Below are 25,814 nucleotides of genomic sequence, written 5' to 3'. Positions count from 1 at the left end.
CAGAAGGTGAACACAGCAATCTGACTCCAAAGCACCTGCCTGTACTCCACCAACAGTGATTTTCCCTTTCTACATGAGTCATGATGGTAGAGAAACCAGCTTCTAAAAATGGGCTGTAGCTTTCTTTCTTGTCTCCAATGACAGTCAAGAGTCCTAAAATAGTAGAATGGCTGTAAGGCAAAGTCTTCCTTGCCATCTGCATCTATCTGCAAAAACGTAGTCTCTGCTGAACCCTAGAGGCTCAAGTGCCCTGAATCGGTGATGAGCTAGTGACTAAGTAAAAAGGCAAACCACCTGGTTAAAATTCAAAAGAAGTGGTGTTTCAAAAGCAAATTTGAAATCAGGTCTGACTAATCAATATTAATGTTATCTTCCTATAGCTATTAAATTGATTACCTAGAATATACCCAATAATACATATTTAGATTTCACAGTGGACTACAAATGGAATTTGTACAAATTAATGATTTTGGGTCTTTAAACCAGGGGTTAAACACAAACAAAAAAACCCCAGTGAATTTTGACTGTTCCGGAAAGCAGTCCTCCAAATACCAGGAATCAGTTGCTTCGATTTTTAAATAAGGGCATTAGATCTCTTAGGATCACGAGTTTTCACATTCTGTAGTTCACCGTGAATGACCTCACATTTGCATAATTCTTTGCAGTGTGCAGCTGTAAGCTGTATCTTTTCTTGCCAAGCCTACAAAGACTTGCTGAATGTCAGTCTGCCATGTTCCAGTAGGTCTCAGCAAAACCTGCCTTTCGAGGAACTGTGGTATCTTAAAACTTCTTTTAGGGAATACAAATGCCTCAGCCCTCCCTCTGCAACTTATCCAAGTAACACCCAAGGTCACTAAAGCACTAATTTTCATCCCAGTGTCCTCCCACTCACTCTATTCATACAGCGTGCAACAGGAGGAAGTATTCAACTTCTTTTATAATACTATGATACAGAAAAAAGCACCTCAAAGCAAAAGCATGATTAAGAGCAAACTATTTCCACAGAGTATGAGCTAAAATGAGAGTCAATGATGACATTAAAATGTTGCTCTCTAAAATAAACACATGCAAAAATAATACACGTGTGGGCTATGTGTAAGGCATTTTTCTTTATTATTTTTCGGTTTATCTTAGTGATGCCAGAAAAATAACAGCCATTATTTTCACTTTAAATGCAAACCAAATACTGCTGCACACAGAGTACAAAGATCACCTACGAACACGGCTGGCACAAAGGCCGTATTAGATGTGTAGACCGCACTGTTTTTACATCAAAGTGAGACTGACAGAGCAATTTTTTGGACAATTATTTTAGCAAATAACCGTGCTACTAAACAAAGGCAAATACACATATATATACACAAACATGTTTCAACTAAAGTTATTCGTGTCACTTTGACAAACGAAGGCTTCTTCTCTGGTGGGTTTCACCAGATATTTGCACCCCAGAGTCCCCTGCCCTGATCCCGCCCCCAAATGCTGACTTGATCTGAAGAAAAAAATTAGAGATGTTCTTAATTAAAGGCACATTTGGCAGCTACTGAAAAGTGGCATGCATCTGGCACAGGTGCGCTCTCCCTAAAGCCACACGTGTGACTTCCATCTGCTATGCATCTTGTTTGAGTGGTAGTCCAATGTGATCCACCTTTAGCTAACTTGCTCTGTAATTCTGCAGCAGTTGGCTACTTAATGCACTATTTTCATTAAAGGCAAAAGGGAAATTTGCTCACAGTTGACAGAAAATGCACTTTTCGGTGTCAAAAATGGAAAATAAGGCATGAAATTTACAAAACAAGTTACAAGTGCTTTTGTTCAGATTTATCATATAGACTTCATGCTTTTCTTTAGAGCTCAAAATATTTCATTGGCTCATGTATAAAGGATTATGAAATGATTTTAAAAGTAATGAGATGCTTCAAAAGAAAAATATTGAATAAATTAAACTAAGTCACCACTTTCCCTTATAAATAATTTTACTGCATAATTCTTTCAGCCAAACTGGTATTAACCCTGTGATGCTTATTTTACTGGTAAAGATTAATGTGCAACTCCATAGGACCTACACTTATACAACAGTCATACAATATAGGTTAAAAGATAAGTGAACCTACCTATAGCAGCAGAATACCAAGAAAGAAATGGTTTATTTTTTCTTTCTGAATCTAGAGGGAAAAAAAAATAGGTTTTCCTCAATATGTATAACACTAAATAAACTGGAATTATCCCCCCCCCATTTGCATTATGTTTTGCTGAGCCACTTAAAACTCTCAATTTAAGCTGTCATTAAAAGACAAAACGATGAGGTACGTGATTAAAGTGAGCTAAATTTGAGAATTAAGACAAGATAGTGATCATAGATACCAACTAATTTTTGGCTTAATTTTTAATGTAGGGAAAAACACATTAAGGAATTTGGAACCACAATGTAGCTGCCAACTGAAAAAGTATGGTTCACTACACTGCTCTGTTGACTGTAGTATAATTAGGGTGGCATGCTCTTCACTAAATTTAGATTCATTAAAACATTCTTGAGTTGTTAGAGCGTAGTAACCTACTGAACACATAATCTGATATCCAAAAACCTTTAATTAAGCAAACTTTTGACGTTTATACATTTCCTGATCATTTGTAGCCTTAAAATACATTTGGAGATGTGGAAAGAGTAAATAACCTGTCTTTCAATAAATTTAGAAACATATACTTTATTTGTTCCTGTTTTTAAAAGTACTTAGATGTGAAAGCCTCCCTTTCTATTATATTGGTTATTGGCCCATGTAGGTAAATTCAGCCTTGAAATATTTTCATTTTGTTGACCCAAAGATAATGAAACAACTAAGAGCATTTCCATTTCTAAAAGAAATGTTCCATGTTTTGGAATGTGGTTTAGGAAAGTCATGCTGCACTGTCTTGTAATGTCCTGAATTCAAAAGCAGAATTTTGTGGTGATGCATTTATCTTCTCAGCCACTTCTTGTCCCTGGATTAAGGAGATTTCAGTTACTACAAAGAGTTAATCTGCCAGTGAGTTAATGCTTCACATGTGAAGAAGGCAAGGATACAGTTTTCTCACCACTGTTTAAGGGCATCCAATTGAAATTTTTCTAATCAGTTACCACTGCAGAAAATATTTTGACCCCACTTTTACACTTCAGAGTACAAATATCTTCTATCCACAATGCATATACAGCTGATGCACAGTGAAGCGGTCACCTAGAACCACCAGGGTAAAAGAATACTTCCCTTTGGAAGAAGTATGATTAGAACTTCAAATCTGAGTTTTTCTTCTTTATGCAAAATCAGGCAGGTTGAAAAGAGGTCATTACCTTATTAGAAGGCTAACACACTGGCCAGAGGGATACTGAATGGGCTCCAATGTGACTTTTCTCAGGTTCTCCTTTGGAGTTAGGGTTGGGGTAATTAAAGAGAAGTGTGCATAAGACACATAAAGTGAAATCCTAGGGATGATGAGGCTGGTCTAATAAAAAGTCATGGAAATTCTGGAATGTTTATTATGATTAATTGTAGCAGCACTAGTAAGTAGGCGTAGATAAGTACTTGTTGAATGAATGGTCTTATGGACGCTTTGCAAACAAGAGTGGATTTGAAATAAATTTTGGGGGAGACTTTTGAAAGGGGACATTTTGTAAAAGTGGCTACCCTAAAAGGAATGGTACAAATATTAAAAACAAAAGATTCAACTCTAACAAATAAATAAGAAAGGATATGACAGGATGGATTGCTTAATGATGATACAACCAACATTCTGGTCTTAAAGGACTATATATTGTACTATTGTGATGTACATTTAATGCTCTAATAAATATCACAGAAAATTATTAAAGTACTAGGTTTCCACCATGATGCAGCACTTCTAAAAATGCCTCTAATGGCATGGTTAACAGAACTGCTGAAATGTTACTTCATTATTCAGAGGACACATGCAGATACAGATGAACTGATGACTCTCTAAGGATGGAATACTGCACACTTCACAGATATTATAGTGGAGATTAATAACATTTTTTCTCTTCAACAAGTTGCATGCATTTCAGTCACAGTATTTGTTAGACTCAGAAGGTCAGTACATAGGTTTAATGAATAATCCATATTATGCTATTAATGATGTAGGTAGATGTTCTATTACGAATAGTTCTGATAGAGCAAAGACCTCACGCAAGGTAGAATGTTTAATATAAACTTTAACAAACTGTAATACATGTTACCTAGGAAATTAAAAACCTTACAAAGCTCTGCTTAAAAGATACCCATCCTATTCTAACCAAATATTTTCCTACATGCCGAACTGCGACTTTAGATCATTCTTTTAAGAGGAATACATACACCCAGAACTAGAAACCAAGGCGTACCACAATACGTGCTCTTATGCTTAGTGTTGTGTGTGTGTTTCAACTGAAAGAAATAAGAATCAACCATTTACTCCATATAATAATTTAATATATGCCAGCCAAACAAAGTATTTGTATCTTTATTCAATTAAATTAAAACAGACCTGCCAGGTATATTATATAACATTCACTATATACACATGATTTAGGCAATGCAAGGTAATTCTAGATATGCTGATCACTCAACTATTAGTCAAACATGACCGGTGTCAGCGACGCCCAACAAGTGCTCCTTTCCCACCGGGTGACTGCATTTCCACAGTATGGTTAGAGGGACAGCTACAAGCCATGACATGGATTACCAGTAAACTTCTGTGGGAAAAGGGGGGAAATGACAATCTAGCATAAAGATTAACAGTCTCCTAAATGTAAATCATATGCTTGACAGTTAAACGTTTTTAGAAGAGTTCTTCTGTCATTGTTAATGACACAAAACTTCGTTTGAAGGCAACACCACCACATTCTGTTTGTGTAGGGAGGGTGGGTAGGGCGATGCTCTTAAAATTGGCATAATTATTCTTAAAAAAAAAAAAAAAAGTACCTCTTTGGTGAAGCCTCGGTACCCATTCAATTCACTGTAATAATCTGTAAACAGGACTGCAGAATGGTGCTGGGCCTTGATTCCAACAAGGGCAGGTACCACAGCCTTTCCTCACAGTCCTCTGAATGATTTTTAAGAAAATATTCTAAAGTAGGACGAGTAAAAGCAAAGGAAAACAAAGGAGGATTTGAAGATCCCTGTTTAAGATTTCTTTTTAAAAAGTGCATAATATTTTGAATTACAAAAACTGTCATCATGTGGGCCTGCTGGACACTAGACGGTTTTCCATCCCTTTAATGATACAGATCACTTCACAAAAAGAGGACTTCTGCTTACTGGCTGGCAAAAGGTTCCTTTCCTTGATTTTCAGGTGAAATCAGTTGTCCACTTCCTCTAGATCAATCTTTCCATATTCACTTTATAATTACGTCCGTGTTAAAATTCATTGTCTTATGACTGCATCTTGAAGTAGAGTCGTTAGTGTTTGGAGTTCTCATTTTAACTCCTCAGTGCTGGCACACGCAGTGCATCCATCGCCAGCAATGGATCTGGGGCTAGGAAAACGTACATCCTGGTCCAGAGGAGCTCAGGAAGAATGGGCATTCTCCAACAGTGGTGGCCCGTCTCTGTGCATGGACGGGTGGGTGTGCTCCCTTTTGTAAGTTTTTGGAGGGAGTTTAGGGATATGCTGAGAAGTGCTTTGTCGTGGAGGAACAGGCGGCCCAGCAATGGAATGGAGGTCCACTTCTTGTGTCAGTGGTGGTGACGGCAGATGCCTTCTTGTTCCATGAGGAGAAGGTGTTTGAGGAGGAGGTGGTGTAAAGGGGGAGGGGCTGTTTGGGAAGAAGGCATTACTATGGTCACTTTTTTTGCCCAGAGGGGGAGGTTGGAGATGTAGTGGTGAACTTGAGAAAACATCAGGTGTCCTCACAGGTTCTCGTGGAGGTAATAAGGGAGGGCTTTCAGGAGGGTCTGATATAGAGGTCCGGTCTGATATTGAATACCGTGGTGAATAGGCTTTTGATGTGGGTTGCCTAGGAGGAATTGCTGGGGGGCTGTCCAAATGCTTAGACATCATCTAACATAAATGGAAAAAAAAAGACATTTATTAACAACGTATGTAGCACCATGAATATACTAAGAATTAAGCTGGGTTTTCAAATACGTTACTGGAAGAACTCTAGGTGTGGATCAGGGACTTTTGCCATATGCTTTAAATTGGAGGTTATGGCAGTTCATCCATTAAAAAAAGTATTTTTCCTTCAATGTTAAGTTTTTATTCTTCTCAAAATTTTGTTTGCTGCTGCTTACCTATCACTCAATCTAAGATCATTTCAATTTAGCATGTTACCTGTCAATTTCATAATGTTAAATTTACTATAATAGCATTTCATGGTATTCTGCAAAGAGCTTTGCTTTGCCCAGGTGCTCTGTTCTCTGGACACTTTGAGACCACTGAATCATGTTAACAGTTGGTAAAGAAAGGAATTTAAACAGGTAGGAAAAAAATAGCTATTATGAGCTGTTAAGGTCTCTTCTGACCTGGAATTTGCATGAAAATCCCACTGAAAAGCCTGTCAGATTCACCTGTTACAGGCTTAGATATGTAACACTTAGCACTGAGATATAGTTTCATTTAAAACGTGCCTTCATATAAAGCTTCAGATCTCTTTCTTTCTATCTTTTTAAAGAACTGCTTGAGACTACATTACTCTTAAATTATAGGTTAAACTTGTGTTTGGTTTTTTTTTTTTGACAGTACCCAGATTTAGATTTATAAGTATTTTGAAAACCTACCAGAAAACTGCTTTCAGAAGAAAGGAAATAAACATTACTGCATGGTAAACCCATACTTAATTCTGGTTTAAACTCTATTAAGCCCCAATACCCTAAGTATTAACCTCATTCTGTTAGAACTCAATGAGAGATGAGCGCTTAATTATAATGGAACTGCAATGATCCCAGTCTCCAGATAACCAGATGTTTTACTTTACCTTAGATGGTGAAGATTCCGCTGGGGCAGACTCTGGCCGTCTTCGTGGAGGAACAGGAGGGGGGACAGGCACTTCATCAGTGCTCTTGGTTAAACTTATAGATGATACTGAAGCAGATCCTGTAGGATGGTACAATTTTGAAAAGTTCACAGGAATTTTATATCATCAATCCTGCTTATATTTATTAAAAGAAATGTACAGAAGTACCAAAAGCAGAATTCAATAAAGCAACACCCAACGGTACTTCCTTTATTAAAGCAAACTGCTATAAAAGCATGCAGAAATTTCTCAGCAGTTTTCAGAGAAAAAGCTGTCTAAGTTATTCTGTTGTTATACTTCTTGAAGAAAATAACATTTCCATTGTGAATCTATTACTGAAATTTCCTGGGAGAGAGCAAACTATCAAAAACTTTTGGAACGGTAATTTTTGTTAACCTTTTATGATGGGCTCATTTCCCGCACCCCCCGCCCCCACTCATGACTTAGTACAGAATTTCCTTGCCTTCACTGGATAGTCTTTGGGAATACTTTCTGGTCTTAACCACTCTCTCCAGTGTCTCTCCCTGCCACCCTTTGAAAGGATGGCAGGGAGAGACTCTAGTGTCCTGGGGAAGGATCTCCAGTTTGCTTAGGTATCAGCTCTCCTTGGTGGGGAAGCAAAGTCAGGTTCATCACATTCTAATCCAAAATTTTTCATTGTGATGAACGCATTTAAAATGACTGAGGCTATGCTGATAATAAAAACAGAAATTACACTAGAATCTAGTGAACCTGATTTAGGAGTAAATTGATGAACTGGCACTAAAAAGGTAAGTAAAAGCCTCTAATTGTAACCTATCTTACAAACATTTATGATAAGGGCTTAATATAGGCATATAAATAACTACACTTTGAAAAACATTAATGTAAGTTAACCTGTACATCAGCACAATGAAAAAGATGTGAAAAAACACTTAAATGATCATTCGAAATTGTATTTGGCAGGTTTTCTTTCCTGTAAACACTGACAGTTTTAATTTTGTCAATTAAATGTTATAACAAGATAGAACTTAGAGTACTTTGTGTATTGATATTATTTAAATGAGCAACATTCTGATCACCTACCTTTCTTCTTATGAGACTATGTAAGTTAGGTTATAACACTATTTTCCATTGTATACATTCTGAAATCATTTGTATGAAGGACAGCAAAAAACAATCTATTGGCTTAAAATTTATGGGATAGTTGGTGAATTGTTAGTTTACTTTAAAATTAAAAACAAATACCTACACTGGAACTTTATTTTGCTTATCAGTGATGAATATTTAGGTTATATAATACAGATAGTCACAGTGATAAGGTAGCTGTTCTAAAGTCAAATAAGTCATTTGCCTACAGCCTGTGCTGCCCCCAGCCTAAGTGTATTTTGTGACTTAGACACTGCATGTAGCTGCCAACATTCTCATATGCGCATGCATGCTCTTGCTTTTTTTTTTTAAGTTGGGCATTAGAACTCCAGAGTTGGAAATGAGAAATGGTTAAATGTGGAAGCCACCCATATAATAATGTTCTTTCAAAAGAGAAGAAAGGTTTTACAAAAAGCATGAGAGTTATATAAGTTTAAGCAAATCATTTATGATCAAAAGATAGTACAAGTGAAGGCCTCACGTCTAAGATGCTGCAAAGCAAGGCACCAATGCTGCCAGACCCAAGACAAGTTTTAGCAGGAGAGGTTACATTTGGTTTAACTTTTAAAGCCAAAGCAAAAATTATGAGTCTTAAACCAAATATACTAACTTGGGCCATGGGGCAGTGTAACTTGGATAAAGACGGTATCGCTGCCTGTGAAAGGAAACAAGAAAAAGTAGATTTTTTTCTTTCATAAATATATTCAACTCATCTGTAAAAATTTATTTATAATAGAAATGTTATTTCTGTCATTCTAGTTTTAAAGAATGATAGAACAGTTTAGCAAAAGCTCATTATTACTTTTGAGAAAAAGAATTAAATTGCATTAATATCATTAGGAATTTCGAAGATTTGTTTTAGATTCACTACTTGATATCATAATAATTAAATGAAAAAGCATTCATGAGAAAACTACAATATCCTTCTATTTCAATGGAAGACTTCCAAAAAATGTATAAACCCAATTTGAGCAAAGAATTCAGTTGGACATACAGAAATATGTCATTCACTAAGGATAATTTTGAAAACCCAAACTTGTGAAAATAAGTAGTAAATAATGAATTTATATTACAAAAATACCATTATTATTATTATTAATATATATATACCTTAGAAAATGTTCTTGGGGCATGTGTTCATCACAAAATAACTACAGCTTGGGATATTACAACAAGCTGCAAGTGATGTAGCTTTTCCCCTTCTATATTTTTAAACACTTAAAATATCATTAAACGTTTTTGGTGCTTAGACACATTATTTATACAGGAAACTGATAATTTTTGAATATCTAATTTCAACAATACTAATTCTTTTAAGAAAAAAATTGAAAATTATAAAATGCAAAGCCCTGAGAGCATTTAAGTAGAAAAACTGAGACAAAAGCTAGAGGATCTATACTGGTTCTAAATCAATACAGTCATTTAGGTTACACCGCCTCACATTACCAACATTCTGAACAGATCATATCTAAGAGACTAAAGCCATAACTCTAGCATGAGACTGAGCTGATTAATTCAGGTTTCTCTCTCTCATTTTGATTAGGGCTGTTGCTTTTTCTAGCTTCTTTGGTCAGAACAAGTATAATTTACGTCCTAGGTTCAGTCGGCAATTTGACTCCTTATATAGATACAGTGTTTTTGTTTCCCAGACAGCCCTGATTTCAAATAACTTAACCTACTACCTCCTTTCCATATATACTGATATTTATTTGGAGGCTATGGTTACTGAGGGTAGCAATCCAGCGAATTCTAATAAGTTAGCTCTCAAAAGATTAAAATTCACTTTTATACTTTTGACATTAAATAATGCTGCTGCTGTGTCAAAGATTCTCTTCACTACAAATGAGATTCTCTTCAGTAACGTAACAGGGATTTAAAGGGAGTATCTGCTCCAGTGCTTACTACTTATGTATTTTCCACTTTTGGGGGAAGGAAATAAGTATGCTTTTTGGGGATAAGAATCGAGAACATGGTCGTATACTTAGTGCAATATAGGAGTAAAATCAAAACATAAGCTAATGACAGCTACCAACTGCAGGCTTTTAGAAAGAATGATTACACCTACACACACATACTTGTGCACACAGTTGTAGGCTGGGCTTTGGGCTAATGTATATACAGCAAAGGCTTAGATTTATGTGTAAACTTGGGGCACTTTTCTGATTTGTCACTTCAAACTAATTGCTTAGTCTTACTGCCTGGAAAATGCTATAAAAAATTCTTTCAGAATTATACATTATATATCTCAAGAAATATATACTAGGAATTCTTGTCAGCTAGGTACTGAACAAATGTATTGACAGTGACTTAGGGCTGAAATCCAGTTAATCAAAAAGTAGCATCCGCTGGTTAAGTACAAATCCCAGACAACAGATCAGTGATTTCTCCATTGTGGCTGCATGTTAGGCCCTGCTGGAAGGTTTTTAAAAATACTGATGCCCACATGCCAGTGCTGCTCTAGTACAAGCATGGACTGAGCATATAGGTATTTTTTTAAAGCTCTCCAGGGGATTATAACTTTAAGTCAGGGTTGAAACCACTGTTGGACGATAACCTCCAATTTATAATTGAGTCATTCTGAGAATAAAAATAAACATTTTCATATAGAAAAAAATTATATAAATCACGGATAATTTCTTAAATTCATAAAAGCCTGTTAAATGCAAATGTATGAGATCAGAAACTAGTCACCTACAACAACCTGCTACAAAGAAAAGCTTTGCATTCCAGCTTAAAATATATCTTTTCTTGTTAAAAGTTTTCCCTACTAAGGGATGGGGTAAAGCTCATGTCTAGCACACAGACCAGGCCAGACCCATGGCTCCCTTTTATCATCGCAACCTTCAACAGCAATGTATCAAGAGCACTTCATCCTCCTCTCTCCATGCTAGAGCCACAGATACAAAGCTGGTGGTCTTTCGCCTTTTCCCGGCCACTGTCATCATCACCTGAGAGATGGACCTGGTGAGGGCAAGGTGTGGAGCAGGGCTCTGAATGTGAGCATATGTATAGCAGCACTAGGTAGGTGGCCAGTTTCCTTTCCTCTCTGTCTTCACCACCAAGTTTTCTGTGACCATTCCTGCCCATTCTGTGGTCATCTTTGTGTGAATTTCTATTGCATTTATATCTTCACTCATTTAGCATTTTGTCAGTAAACTAAAACTATACATCGTCTCTGCAATCTTACTGAGAGATGAAAAAAAATCATAGTACAAACAGAATCAAAGCATTTAACCCTGCCTGGCTAAGCATTTAACTATGAGTTTCTTTTATTATGATTATTTTTTTTAATCTCTCAGTAAGATTGCAAGCCTTACCAGAGAAGATGTGTCCAAGCTTATTTAGCAAGAAATGAGATATTGACAGATATTGGCTGAAGAAATTAATCTTTGTTTTTAAAGTAAATTATTTTGGGGGAAAAAACAAAAAAAAAGCAAAACAACTAGTATAACTGATCAAAAAATTCTAGTCAAATTTCGCCTTTTGAAAACCTTAAGCAATGTCTTTGCTTTGCAATGCCTTTCTACCTCTCCGTACTGAGTGGAACATGTCCAGATGACTTAAAAATGTAGGTACAGCGGCTCTCTCCTGCCAGGCCCTGAGGACAGCAAGGAAGTAGGTATTCGCTGTAGTGGCAACACAATGAGTATCAAGTTGGATGTGCTGGTGACCACTGGGCCCTCCCCCCATTAACACTAGCAGATCTGTTAAGCAGAGTGGGGTCAAAAGCAGATAAGGACCTTTAATATCCATAAATGAGCTTTAAGGAGGGGGTTACCTGAGCTTACAGATGGTTTTGTATTATACTGGCTTTCTTAATTTCAAAATCTGTTATTTTCAATTTTTACTAAGGACAAAAGGAATAGTAACAGGGGTTTCCTTTTATCACAAAGAAAGAGAAACTGAAAAAATCCTCAGGAATAAGATGACGAAGCCTAATTCCTGCTACAGTGGTTTCGCTTGTCCAGCTACTTTAAGTTAATATTATTCCACTGCCACATATGAGAAAACAATGATCCAGAGCACTGCATTCCAAAATGACTCTTTTCCCCTGTTTGACTAATCATTTAAAGATTTAGCACGAGTAGGGAATGAAATAAGTATCTCCTGTTTCACCACATCTTTAATTTTTAGCTACTTAAATAAGAAAAACAGAATTTGCAGTCGATGGCTTTCATGGGATTTCAATAATTCATTCATGTGGGAATCTTTATAACACAGACCATAGCCATCTGCTCGAGGAAAAAACCTCTTCAAACAGTTAAATGGGTCATAATAAATAATAATTTTAAGTCAGGTATACTGTAAAAAGTGCTGGTTTTATTTTATTACTTAATTTAGGAGGTTGGCGAGTTGGGGAAACAGTAATATTTTACCTAGTTTTACTTGAACTTATTAAAAATATCTGACAGCCTACTAGTAACATAACATGACTTCGTAATCTTCAGTAGCCAAATAAAGCCAAGATGTAGTAATTCTTAAAACAAACACAGTTTATGTGGTAGAAAAGATAAGACAAACTGATGGACAACTATGAATATATATTCAACACAGGAATAAATAAGTAGTATTCTGGACCAAAGCTCAAAATAGTAGAACTCCATAGAGTAATTTTTTTTTTTTAAACAGATTTCTGAGTTGGAAAAAATCAAAAAGTCTAGTTTAATCCACAGAAGGCACCAAAAAACTGTTTTATCTAAAATCAGAAGGCTCACTAGCAGACTGAGATGACAAACTAGGAGTTAGGAGTACTATGCCAGTGCTTAACTACCTCCCCAACAGTGTCAGGATGCCTCTCAGTATTGGATCCTATTACGTCTAATATTAGGGGAGAACTTGAACTCTACCATGAGCTAAGACAGCCAGTGGAAAGAGCATGTGGAAGTGGTTGTGAAAGGGTTGAAAGCAACTGCATTCAAATTCTGATTTAATAATGAATAAATGAAAAAAGGTTCTGAGATCTTAGTAGAGCTTTAAAGCTCAATATGAAATTGATTTTAAAAATTAATGGCAACAGTGAAGGTAGCCTCTCAAAGGGCTAGGCTGGGCTGTACAGTTTGGTATCCATTAGCCACATGTGCTTATTAAGTGCTTGAATGTGGCTAGTCCAAATTGAGATCTACGTTAAGTATAAAATACATATTGCATTTTGAAGATTTAGGACAAAAACTGAGACTGTGAAATATCTCAGTAAATTTTTATACTGATTTCATGTTTAAATGACAATATTTTGTAATATACTGGGTTAAAAAAATATATTATCGAAATTAATTTCACTTAATTTTTGCATTTGAAAAATGTAGAAGGAACATTTAAAAGTCACATATGGGGCTCATAGTATAAGTATTTCTATTGGACAGCACTGATTTATAAATAGGAAAGGATGAGCGACAGTGACAAATCTGTGAGAGTTGTATGGCTGGGCTTGAAAGCACAGGAGTTTATTAGGCACCATATAGGATGCTGTTGACTGAACAAGGGTTAAGTAGAAGTGTGACTTTGATACACTGTAAAATTAGAAACTACAGGATTTGGTCAGAAAGAAATCATGTAGTGAGCAGTTTCAAATATAATTTTGGAGGAAACATTTAAAGCATCAGATTGATTAGTCCATGCAGTTTTAGCAGTTATCTTCCTTTCCTCTGGAAGTCAGAGAGGCATTTTCAAATTTGCCAATTGAAAACAAATGCTCAAATGAAATTTCAATTACCAATTTAATTACCAGGCCTATCAGTATTACATTTTACCAGTAAAGTGTAATACATTTAAAGAGGCCTGTTCTAATTTATTTTATACTTTTATAATAATATATTTGGAAATGGTATGTGGTTTATCTACAAATTTACCAAAAAAAAAATATATATATATACACACACAGATTCTTTTTTACTTCTAGTACATATAATACTAACAGTTACTTAAAGCACTTAAAACTTGAACACCTACTTGAGTGAAAAGGGCTTGAATGATCAGAATCAAATACGCTGCAAACATCTGTGGTACTAGAAGCACCAGAAGCAGGAGGAGGTGTTAACGGTGTCCTTGGAGAATTTGGTGCAGATGCTGTACTTTCTGTTTCACTTTCAGGGATCCTACTATAACTAATTTTCCTTGGCTCTTGCTGCAGAGGTGTGGGATGTCTCATAGTACCTGGTCTTGGGTTTGATGGACGAACACCAGGAGATTTTAGGGGATAGTTGTATTTTTTTGGCTGTAGACGTATCAAAAGAAACACAATACTTACAACACCGTTAATGGAAAAGAAGGTTCTTCTATAAATGCCTGGTAAAATTCGATTAATATCCAGGAAAACCATAAACCACTAATACTGATTCAAATCAAAGTATTCAAGTTAAAGAGTTAACACCCCATTTCCATAAAGCCTTGGCTATCTAAATTAGTAGGGAATGAATTTCTTTAAATAACTGAATTTTAATCCTATAAATACCAGAGTATTTGTTATTTCAATATTTCTGATGGAAATCTTTCTAAGATACAGTGAACATGTCTCTGGCTTTTAAAATGGACTGTATGAAACTAATTTAATCTTGGGAGGAAAGCCAAGACCGTTGTTTTGAACTATGATCCCTTCAGTTCAGTTCAGTTCAGTCACTCAGTCGTGTCCAACTCTTTGCAACCCCATGAATCACAGCACGCCAGGCTTCCCTGTCCATCACCAACTCCTGGAGTTCATTCAAACTCATGTCCATCGAGTCGGTAATGCCATCCTGCCATCTCATCCTCTGTCGTCCCCTTCTCCTCCTGCCCCCAATCCCTCCCAGCATCAGAGTCTTTTCCAGAGTCAACTCTTTGCATGAAGTGGCCAAAGTATTGGAGTTTCAGCTTCAGCATCAGTCCTTCCAATGAACACCCAGGAATGATCTCCTTTAGGACGGACTCGTTGGATCTCCTTGCAGTCCAAGGGACTCTCGAGAGTCTTCTCCAACACCACAGTTCAAAAGCATCAATTCTTCAGCACTCAGCTTTCTTCACAGTCCAACTCTCACATTCATACATGACCACTGGAAAAACCATAGCCTTGACTAGACAGACCTTTGTTGGCAAAGTAATGTCTCTGCTTTTCAATATGCTATCTAGGTTGGTCATAACTTTCCTTCCAAGGAGTAAACATCTTTTAATTTCATGGCTGCAATCACCATCTGCAGTGATTCTGGAGCCCCAAAAAATAAAGTCTGACACTGTTTCCACTGTTTCCCCATCTATTTCCCATGAAGTGATGGGACCGGATACCATGATCTTAGTTTTCTGAATGTTGAGCTTTAAGCCAAATTTTTCACTCTCCTCTTTCACTTTCATCAAGAGGCTTTTTAGTTCCTCTTCGCTTTCTGCCATAAGGGTGGTGTCATCTGCATATATGAGGGTATTGATATTTCTCCTGGCAATCTTGATTCCAGCTTGTGCTTCTTCCAGCCCAGCGTTTCTCATGATGTACTCTGCATATAAGTTAAATAAGCAGGGTGACAACATACAGCCCTGACATATTCCTTTTCCTATTTGGAACCAGTGTGTTGTTCCATGTCCAGTTCTAACTGTCGCTTCCTGACCTGCATATAGGTTTCTCAAGAAGCAGGTCAGGTGGTCTGGTATTCCCATCTCTTGAAGAATTTTTCAGTTTATTGTGATCCACACAGTCAAGGCTTTGGCATAGTCAATAAAACAGAAATAGATGTTTTTCTGGAACTTTCTTGCTTTTTCCATGATCCAGCAGATGTTGGCAATTTGATCTCTGGTTGCTCTGCCTTTTCTAAAACCAGCTTGAACATCTGCAAGTTCATGGTTCACATATTGCTAAAGCCTGGCTTAGAGAACTTTGAGCATTACCTTACTAGCATGTGAGATGACTGCAATTGTGTGGTAGTTTGAGCATTCTTTGGCATTGCCTTTCTTTGGGACTGGAATGAAAACTGACCTTTTCCAGTCCTGTGGCCACTGCTGAGTTTTCCCAATTTGCTGGCACACTGAGTGCAGCACTTTCACAGCATCATCTATCAGGATTTGAAACAGCTCAAATGGAGTTCCATCACCTCCACTAGCTTTGTTTGTAGTGATGTTTTCTAAGGCCCACTTGATTTCACATTCCAGGATGTCTGGCTCTAGGTGAGTGATCACACCATCGTGATTATCTGGGTCGTGAAGATCTTTTTTGTACAGTTCTCTGTGTATTCTTGCCACCTCTTCTTAATATCTTCTGCTTCTGTTAGGTCCATACCATTTCTGTCCTTTATTGAGCCCATCTTTGCATGAAATGTTCCCTCAGTATCTCTAATTTTCTCGAAGAGATCTCTAGTCTTTCCCATTCTGTTGTTTTCCTCTATTTCTTTGCACTGATCGCTGAGGAAGGCTTTCTTATCTCTCCTTGCTATTCTTTGGAACTCTGCATTCAGATATCTGACTATGCGGTAATACAGTGATGCCATCAGGATTATTTACAAATGCATTTTGTAAATGCTATTTACAAATGGATTAAATTGCTTGAGTTCTCACCTGTTTATGCTAGTTTTATGACTTTTTTTTCTTACAGAGTGATTGTTTCTCGATGTCAGTGTATTTCACTGGAGCAGACTATATAGCTAGTTTCAATTTTCTGTTTTTAATCTGTCTTTTGAAATTGTTTTAGGCCTTGAGAAATTTTCTTGTAGAGTAACTTCATTAAGCTTTAGTTCACAGACATTATGAGATTTATCTTGGTTACTTAGAAGCCATTTATGTTTCTTCTTGATTCCTGACTTTCTTATGAATAAGAGAGATTATATTCAGAACAGTGAAATGATGATACTGGATATAAATTTGGTCAGGCACTTACAAGTAATAGGAAAGAATGGAAATTTTGTTTCCCCCTCCAAAAAGTATCTTTTGCCAAACCTGTTATTTTTATAGGTAATGATTTATAGTTAAATTCTCATGTCATTACTTTCAAAAAAGTTGTAAGTACATATATTTACTATAAGTGAATCGATATAAATCAGTCAAATTTCCTGCCCTTAAAATAAATAATGAATAACATTTTTCTTTGTCAAAACAAAACTAAAACTTGTACGTTTGCCCAACTTCTTCATCTATTTTATTAAGATTTTATTCACATTAATGTTAGTGTTCATTTACTTGGAACTAAGTGGACTAATCCTGAGTGTATTTATTAAGGACTTATTCATTATTTTTATCCATTACACATGCACTTCATCCCTGAATGCCTTTATAGAAAACTATAAACCACCAGATAGATGTAGATAACAACCGCAAAAAATATTTAAATGTAAAGGAAATAATATGAATGCTTACAAATCTTGGAAGAGGCTTAGGGTTTCGTGGTTCTATTTCTAGGGATTTGTTGAAAAGATAATCCGTAAATTCTTTTTCCATGCTATTTCCCATTGGATTCAAGTTTTCAAAAAACCTCTAAAATAAATGCAAAGAATTATTGTTGTTAAATAATTTACATTCAATTTAAAAGTCATGAAAATAACAAAACATTTTAACACAAAACTGGAATTATTTAAAGTTTTATTTTCCTTTTTCTCTTCTATGAAATAAACCTGACTCTTATCAGGTGGTTATAAACTTAATCAGAAATATGTATCCTCAAAGAATTCAACTTACTTTGATATCTGACTCTACTCGTAAACAGTAAGGCTGATTTTGGTACTGCTGGATCTCGCCTGTTATTTCTGCTACTTTCCTCCTTTTGCTAAAGTTTATAAGCTCTTTTCCATGCCGTTTTAGGACCTCAGGGTTGCCTTCTTCTGTTTTCAAGATATTAGTGAGATAAATTCCTGGAAGATATAATGAAATTATTTCAAGGATAAAAATGGAAAAGGCTAGTTTTTTTCTTTTTCAGTAATTATATTACACCGTACCATCTCAATCATCATAACCGAAGAATTAAAGCACAAATTTCCACTCTATGAAAAAAAACAGGCTAAGTAAATATCAAGAGAAAGGAAGACCAAGTTTAAGAAAATTAATAGATTTACAAGAAGAATAATCAATTTTCCATCTCCCAACAATAATGTCATGGTTTTGTTAATGGAACTTTTAAGAATAACCCATCATTTGACACATATTTTTCGCAAAAGAGGAAAATGTTAAATTCAGAGGATCATATTTTCTGCATAATTATCTCTTGGGGCCCTCAAGAGGTTATTAGGATTTGTAATTCAGAGGTGGTACTGTTTGGATAGGCTTACTCATGAAAACGTGAAATGATCTGCAATCCTATCAAGTACAGGACTACATATAATTTATGTATATTCTGGTCTTCAGTACTTCTAGAGTTATGCTAACCAGGTAGAGTTCCTATTTCCGCATCACTGCAGGCTGTGCAATGGATGAGGAGGAGAATGAACAGAAAAGCAGGCTTTTTAGTTCCTTTCTGTTCTAGCATAAAGGTTCTGGAGCCAGCTCTGCTGCTTTCTATTTTTGTAATCTTGTACAAGTTGCTTAACCTCTGTGTGCCTTGGTTTACTCATCTGGGAAATGAGGATAGCAGGGTTGCTGTGTGAAACATTATGAGTTAATTTATCTACAGACTTAGAATAGGGCCTGACAAAAGCAGATGCTTAATTATCTATGGTTGTGATTGTTGATGCTGTTGTTGCTATTCTTACCCTATCCTCTTATGTCTGCCTTTTCCTCTCAAGTACTATGATGCGTGGGGGGGGAAAAGTGTGTGAATATGAGTTCATTCACTCAGTACACATGTACTGAGTCTCTGCTGTATGCCAAGCACTGCTTTAGGTACTGCAGATACAAAGATGAACAAGATACACAGTTCCTCCCTAAGGAGTTCAGAGCTTTGAATGTGGGCTACTACAGTACGATTTGGTAAGTGCTATATTAATGAGTACTAATGCATAAGACGCTATGAGAACACAAACAAGGTGTGCCTAACTCTGCCTTGAGCTTTTGGGAGAGAAAAAGGCATCACTGATCAAAATATGTTTAAAGTAAGTCTCAAAAAATGAACAGAAGCTTAATAAGCAGAGTAAGATAGCGGGGTGTTCTAAGCAAAGCAGCCATTAAGTTTGAAGACATTGGTCTGTAGTGAAGCTGGAAGGCATACTCAGAATTGGCTAGACTTTAGGGGTTTGGTGTGTGGGGTGGAGGAAGAGGGGCAGGAAATGAGGACAGGCATAGACAAGAGGTTAGTAGTTCTAATCCCTCCTCCACAGCTATACGTTATGTACTGGATGAGAAGAATGAACAAAGTAACAGGCACTTTCGTTCTAATCAGAGATAAGTGGTTCTAAATGAGTTTATGGTAGAGGAACTGCATGGCTTGTGGGATTCTAGTTCCCTGACCAGGGGTAGAATTCAGGTCCTTCGCTGTGAGGGCAGCAGAGTCCTAACCACTGGACCACCAGCGAATTCCTGAAGCAAAACTTTTAAATACTAGAATTTTTGGCTATCTTCTTCGAAAGATTAAATGACTCACAACCAATAGTGAACAAGTTAGCAATAATGAAATATGATAGATATCAGTGCTTGTCTGGTTCTAGAAAGTATTCAGTTATTAAGTGTATTGGTTACTTGGTTATTTCTCAGCACGACTATGCATTCTAATAAGTCCAGGCTCTTTTATTTTTCATATCTCCTATCACTGCCTCCTTTACTTGCAGTCAGTTATATTCTCCTTCACACTAAGTCACTCCAGTATTCATGCCTGGAGAATCCCATGGACAGAGGAGCCTGGCAGGCTACAGTCCATGGGGTCACAAAGAGTTGGACATGAATGAAGTGAGTTAGCATGCACTATGCTAAGTTGCATGATCCACTTAGCTCAGTGTTCAGTCTGACAAACGTCCATGACAGTACACATGATTAATGACAGCCAAAATTAACTTTCCATACTCCATACTGGCCACAAATTGATGGCCCAATTGTGAAGAGTTTGTGGGTCAGGAAGAGACCCCCTTTTTTTTATTAAAGAGCTTAGATTTTATTCACTAGGTAATTAGGAGATTAAAGCATCTTTACATTCTAGAACGATTTCTCTGGAGTTAAGAAAGAGTTAAGACTAGAAGGAGGAAGCTCAGTAGTCCTCGGTGAGATAATGAGGGTCCACAGGGATAGAGTGGACTGCATAAATATTTAAGAGATAGAACCCACAAGAACTGGTTAACTGGTTTGGGCAGAGGTTGGCACAATGAGAATGAAGACTCTCAACTTTGTGCTTGAGGGTCTGACTGGGTGATGGTATAATGACTGACCTGGGGAACATGCGGATAAGAAGTTATGGGATATTGTAGGTGTTAAAAGTATACTTGAATTAAGTTGTGAAAATGCTTATAAGTAGCATTCTGAGACAGTCCAGAATAAAATTTGGAAATTATGACAAATAAATTGCTAGTTAAAAGGAGAACAAATGATTTGACATGGTATTTAGATTTTGTTGATCATAAACTATCAGTAAAAAATGTTTAAGCATGCATGTTTGTTTATATATATGTATACACACATATATGATAGAAAATGTACTGCACATATATATATATATATGACCTGAATATTATAAACTGTTAAGGCTTAATTAAAAAAAAAAACAAAAAACATCATTTTACATACCTGCTCTGAAGTCAGCTGTTGTAGGGAGGGGAAAAGCAGAGCATTATGACAAATAATGAAGAGGGGTGAGGTTTCTGGGAAAAAGTGGCTGCTCAAGGTTCCCACAACACTTTGTTGATGCTCTGACTTACATGTTTCTACAATAGTGGTATATTTACTACACAGCACTGTAACTTATTTTCCTGCTCTTTCAAGGGAGCTTATTGAGGATAAGACTGTTTTACTTGTCCCTCTATTCTCAACACCTAGTCCTGGTTCTGGCACATACAGGCATTCAACTGATGTGTCTGAATGAATAAACGCAGCACATTATTTCAGAACAGAAATGAAAGCATTTGCAAACTAGAGCAGGATACAAGAGACATATAGTCAATTCTAAAATGGCAGGAAAGCAAGAGTGGAGAGGAAGCAAACCAACCAGAAACAGGGGTAGGACACAAAATCAAAGCTGTGTAAAAGGAAGAGCAGAGCCGAGGCTGTGGGCTTGGAATTTTGTTTAGAGAGGTGAGACTTGGTTGAGGTAGGAATCTACCACGCATCCTATTACCTGAGAGGAAATGTTAGTCTGCCCATATATATGCATTCTATCTGTGAGTAGAACCTTTTAGTGTATGGAGAAAAATTGGGATGTAGACCCGTAGCCTGGTGTAACCTTGGAAGGAGAAACTGCCTGATTTTTATCTTTCTGTAAATAGTGCAGTGCCAGCCAAAAAAAACTGAGTAACAAATTCTGATAAGACGATAAAGAAATTAAGTGTCAGGTAGATACTACCCTTGACCCTCTTAATAGAGGGGAAAAATCTAGTAACAGGGACCACAAGATATCACGAATAGCACGATTATAAGTTTAGCAAGTGTACTGAATGACTACGTATATTTCATTTTTTTCTAAGCACCTGACATAGTTCCTGATACTTAGGTACTCAAGAAACATTTGTAGACAGGTTGAATGAAATAAACATCAGACCTAAGGTCCTTCTTAGGTTCCTTTGTTTATGAACTGGCACCAGTTACCACACTTAAAAGTAAATGCATGGACTTCATTGTTTTATCAGGAAGAGAAAATAAATGAACTCAACAATTTTATCAATAATTTATGGGGAAAAATCCTCAGAAGACAGAATAAATTAATAATGATAAAAAGTCATGAATGACATAAAACTATAAAATCAGGGAGAATAATTATGTTTCAGCTTTGTTTTGAAGAAAAACTCAGTATGTAAAACAAACAGTAAAAATAGAAATGGTAAAATATATTGCAAACAGGAGCAAATTCAAAAGTTTCATTTTAATAGACAGAATGCTAGTACTTTAAAATACCTAAATGAGACAACTGTGTAGCAAAAACACAAAACAAAACTGAATCAGAAAGAAAATTAGGGAAGAAATGAAAATGTTATTATAGAATTACATGATACAAAATATTCTAGGCCCAGATGATTTTTCTGTTGGAATATTTCAAAATTTAAAGGCTAGATCATTTTATGACATCCTGGAATAAAATAATATGGAAAGCTTCTAAACCTTTGTTACAAAGTAAATATAACCATAATAACAAAAGCTGATATAGTACAAGAAGAGAAACCACAGAGCAATCTCATTTACAAAGATGGATGCAAAAATCCTAAATAAAATGATAATGCATAGAATTCATTTGTATATTTAACAGATTACTCCACTATGAACAAATTAAGGCTTAATGTTAATAAACAGAAAGTTTCAGTATTAGCAAACTTGTAATTTTAATTTGTTAAACAAGAAAAATCATTTGCTCTCAGATAGAAAATTACTTAAAACAGTAAATGTATATTGCCAATAAAAACGCAGTAGAAAACTATAAAGAGAAATTTTCTAAACACAGTAAACAGCATCGAATCAAGCAAACAGCAAAATTATACCTATCCCTGTTGAAATGGAGATTAAAACAGAACTTCTTATTTTTATTATCATTTAACCTTTGTTTGGGAAGTTATTAATGCTATAAGGCTTAACACACATAAGATCAAAGGAAGAGCCACTATTATTATTCTAGATATGATTACATATTTAGAAAATCTCCTGAAATGAATAATTCCTGGAATTAAGGGAAATTGACTATTAAAAAAATAAATACCATTCATAATTAAAAATACCTAAGGAAAAAACTAAATATCATATATATACATCCTTTCCAAATTAATTGATAGATCATTCCAGCTGTATTTTGGGGAATTACCCCCTCATTCCCAAGTTCATTTGGAAAAATAAAGAGACAAAATTGGCAAAGAAACTACTGAAGAAACAAAGACAAGCCAACTTTATCATATATGACAATATTTTAAATATAAAGCAGAATTTTGGGGGTTTTTTGGTCCTGCTACTTTGGCTTCTGAGATCTTAGTTCTTCCACCAGGGATTGAACCCTGGGGCCCTGGCAGTGAGAGCTCCAAGTCTTAACCACCGGATTGCCAAGGAATTCCCTAAAGCAAGATATCTTATCCTTGGTACTGCTGACCTTTTAAACTGGTTATTTCTTTGTTGTGGAGGACTGTCCTGTGCACTGAAGAATGTTAGCAATATTCCTGTCTATATTGAAAAATTAAAAAAAAATGTCTCTAGACACTGCTAAATGTTCCTTGGAGGGCAAAAACTGCCCTGGATGAGAATCATGGATTATAAAGTGCCAGTCATTAAGACTGGGGCACAAGGATAAGAAGTTAATGGGACAGACCTAGAGATTATTGTACTAAGTGAAGTAGTTGGACAGAGAATGACAGGTATCATATGATATCATTCATATGTGGAACCTAATTTTAAAAAAGATACAAATGAACTTATTGACAAAACAGAAACAGACATACAGATATTGAAAAACTTAAGGGTTATCAAAGGGGAAATGCTGGAGGGAGGGATAAATCAGGAGCTTGGGATGAACATGTACTCATTACTATATATGATAGATAAGCAACAAGGACCTACTGTATAGCACAGGGAACTCTACTTAACCTTCTGTGATAACCTATATGAGAAAAGGATCTAGAAAAGGATGAATATGTGTATGTATATAACTGAATCACTTTGCTGTATACCTGAAACTAACATGACACTGTAAATCAACTCTACTTCAATAAAATTAAAATAATATAAAAAGAATTTAATGGGGAATATTTTTTTTTAAAGAAGGCGGTACAATATGTAAATGGGAATAAAGAAAACTTATTCAATAAACTAGGGTCAACAAATAAAGAATTGGTGGAGAAATAAATTTGAGTATTTCATGATATCTAAAAGAGATTTCAACTTGATTAAACAGTTAAATATAATTTTATAGGTCAAGTCATAAAGCCAGGAGAAAATATGACTGAATATTAAATTTCTAAACTGGAAGAACTTCCTAAGGTTAGAAACAATAGAAATCATAATGGGGAAAATGAACAGATTATAGAATTTAAAAAATACTGTATTTCGAAGAATAAAAACTAAAAGGCAGATTGGTAAAAATATCTAGCTCAAGAAATATCCAGCTAGATATAAATTATCTAGCTAGATTGGCTTTACGGCTCGAGAAAATATTCTCAAATCCATAAAATAGGCAAAAATATGAAGATATTCATTATAACATTATTTAGGAAAGCAAAAAAGATAGACACAACACACGTGGACGCGTCAGGTCATAGGGTAATGGTTAAATAAACTGTCATAACAACTTTAAAGAACGTCATGTAGCCATGAGAAATGGTAATTATGAAGACTAAAAAAACACCATACATTTGGGACATGGTAAGTGAAAAAAGAAAACCCTGTGTACATGTCACACAATTACAACTATATACAATATGTATAGGACAAAGATTAAAAGCAAATACAAAAATGGTTATTAGAAAGCCTGAACAAAGATGTTAACTGAAAAAATACCAGGACATAACAATGTTACATGCAGTATAACTTAAAACTATATAGAAAATATACAAATAGAGATAAGGGAAAGGCTAGAAGAAAATATACCATATACTAAAAAGATTAAACACCACATATGTAATTGAGGTCATAATTTTTGTAAGTATTTAGAGGAAGAATCACCAGAGCATACATCCTAGCACAGAAAAGAAACCAGTGTGAAAGAGATACTGCTGCTGCTAAGTCACTTCAGTCGTGTCCGACTCTTGTGCGACCCCATAGACGGCAGTCCACCAGGCTCCCCCGTCCCTGGGATTCTCCAGGCAAGAACACTGGAGTGGGTTGCCATTTCCTTCTCCAATGCATGAAAGGGAAAACTGAAAGTGAAGTCGCTCAGTCGTGTCTGACTCTTGGCGACCCCATGGACTGCACCCTACCAGGCTCCTCCGTCCATGGGATTTTCCAGGCAAGAGTACTGGAGTGGGGTGCCACTGCCTTCTCTGGAAAGAGATACTAAAGATATAAAATACAGGAAATAAATGATGGAATAAGAGAGAGAAACCTATCAGAAGGGAGAAGATTTAGATGGTTGGTAGGTTTCAGTCTTAACAGAAAGAAAAGGCACTACTTTCTTTCCTCTTGTGCAGAAGAGAGGGAAAAAGAGTAGGTAAAATTTTGATGTGTAGAAAGAACGTGTGGGCCCTAAGGCACATTATTTTTAGCCATGTGAAAAAAACTGTATATAAGAAGCATGGTTATAAATATGGGTAAATATGGTCATGCCTCTTCTGCAGAGTGTCTGGTTTATTAGAAGTCAATAAAAAAGACTTCTATGAATATTAAAACCGAAGTAAGCATTATACAATACTGAATGGCTGCCCATTATGGAAATAAAAAGTAGAATGTACATATTAAGCTTGATCTTAAAGTCCTCACAGAGAAAAATTCTAAGGGGATTCAGGTGCTAAATATTTGTTAAGTATTTTCAGCTGGTATATTAGACATGTGTATACTCAGTCACTTAATGAAAAACTGTCTTAGAAACATGATAAAAATTTAAGAAGAAATGCTCACCAAAGAAAGGCACACATGGTGGATTAATAGACCTGAGTTTTGCCAAATATTTCTTATAGTGATCTTCACTTAGTTCATGAGCTTCTTCTAAAATTTTCTTTTGGCGACTTGGTATTTGCTACAAGAAAAAAAAATATTTAGGGAATATAAATTTAGAAAAGGAATCACAGATTTT

At 35.9% G+C, this 25,814-nt stretch overlaps 1 protein-coding gene across 2 annotated transcripts in view; it reads right to left on the bottom strand.

The window, feature by feature from the left end:
- Positions 1–1,094: 1,094 nt before the first annotated feature.
- The window catches only part of SOS1 (SOS Ras/Rac guanine nucleotide exchange factor 1), a 131,551-nt gene continuing 106,831 nt past the window's right edge, over positions 1,095–25,814 (bottom strand). Inside the window, exons 17-23 of one of the 2 annotated variants that reach the window (XM_070379701.1) lie at positions 25,640–25,757; positions 17,726–17,898; positions 17,408–17,524; positions 14,054–14,318; positions 8,718–8,762; positions 6,941–7,059; positions 1,095–6,024 (exon numbers count right to left, since the gene is read on the bottom strand). In XM_070379701.1, the coding sequence (XP_070235802.1) occupies positions 5,533–6,024; positions 6,941–7,059; positions 8,718–8,762; positions 14,054–14,318; positions 17,408–17,524; positions 17,726–17,898; positions 25,640–25,757 (1,329 nt within the window). In that variant the 3' untranslated portion in view covers positions 1,095–5,532. The remainder of the gene's footprint in view (positions 6,025–6,940; positions 7,060–8,717; positions 8,763–14,053; positions 14,319–17,407; positions 17,525–17,725; positions 17,899–25,639; positions 25,758–25,814) is intronic. The other variant, XM_070379702.1, reaches the window with a different exon arrangement.

The sequence above is a fragment of the Bos mutus genome, chromosome 11, assembly GCF_027580195.1.
Source record: "Bos mutus isolate GX-2022 chromosome 11, NWIPB_WYAK_1.1, whole genome shotgun sequence".
Taxonomy (NCBI): Eukaryota; Metazoa; Chordata; class Mammalia; order Artiodactyla; family Bovidae; genus Bos; species Bos mutus.
Note: the sequence above shows the minus strand (reverse complement) of the source record. Positions and strands in the feature narration are given on the sequence as shown.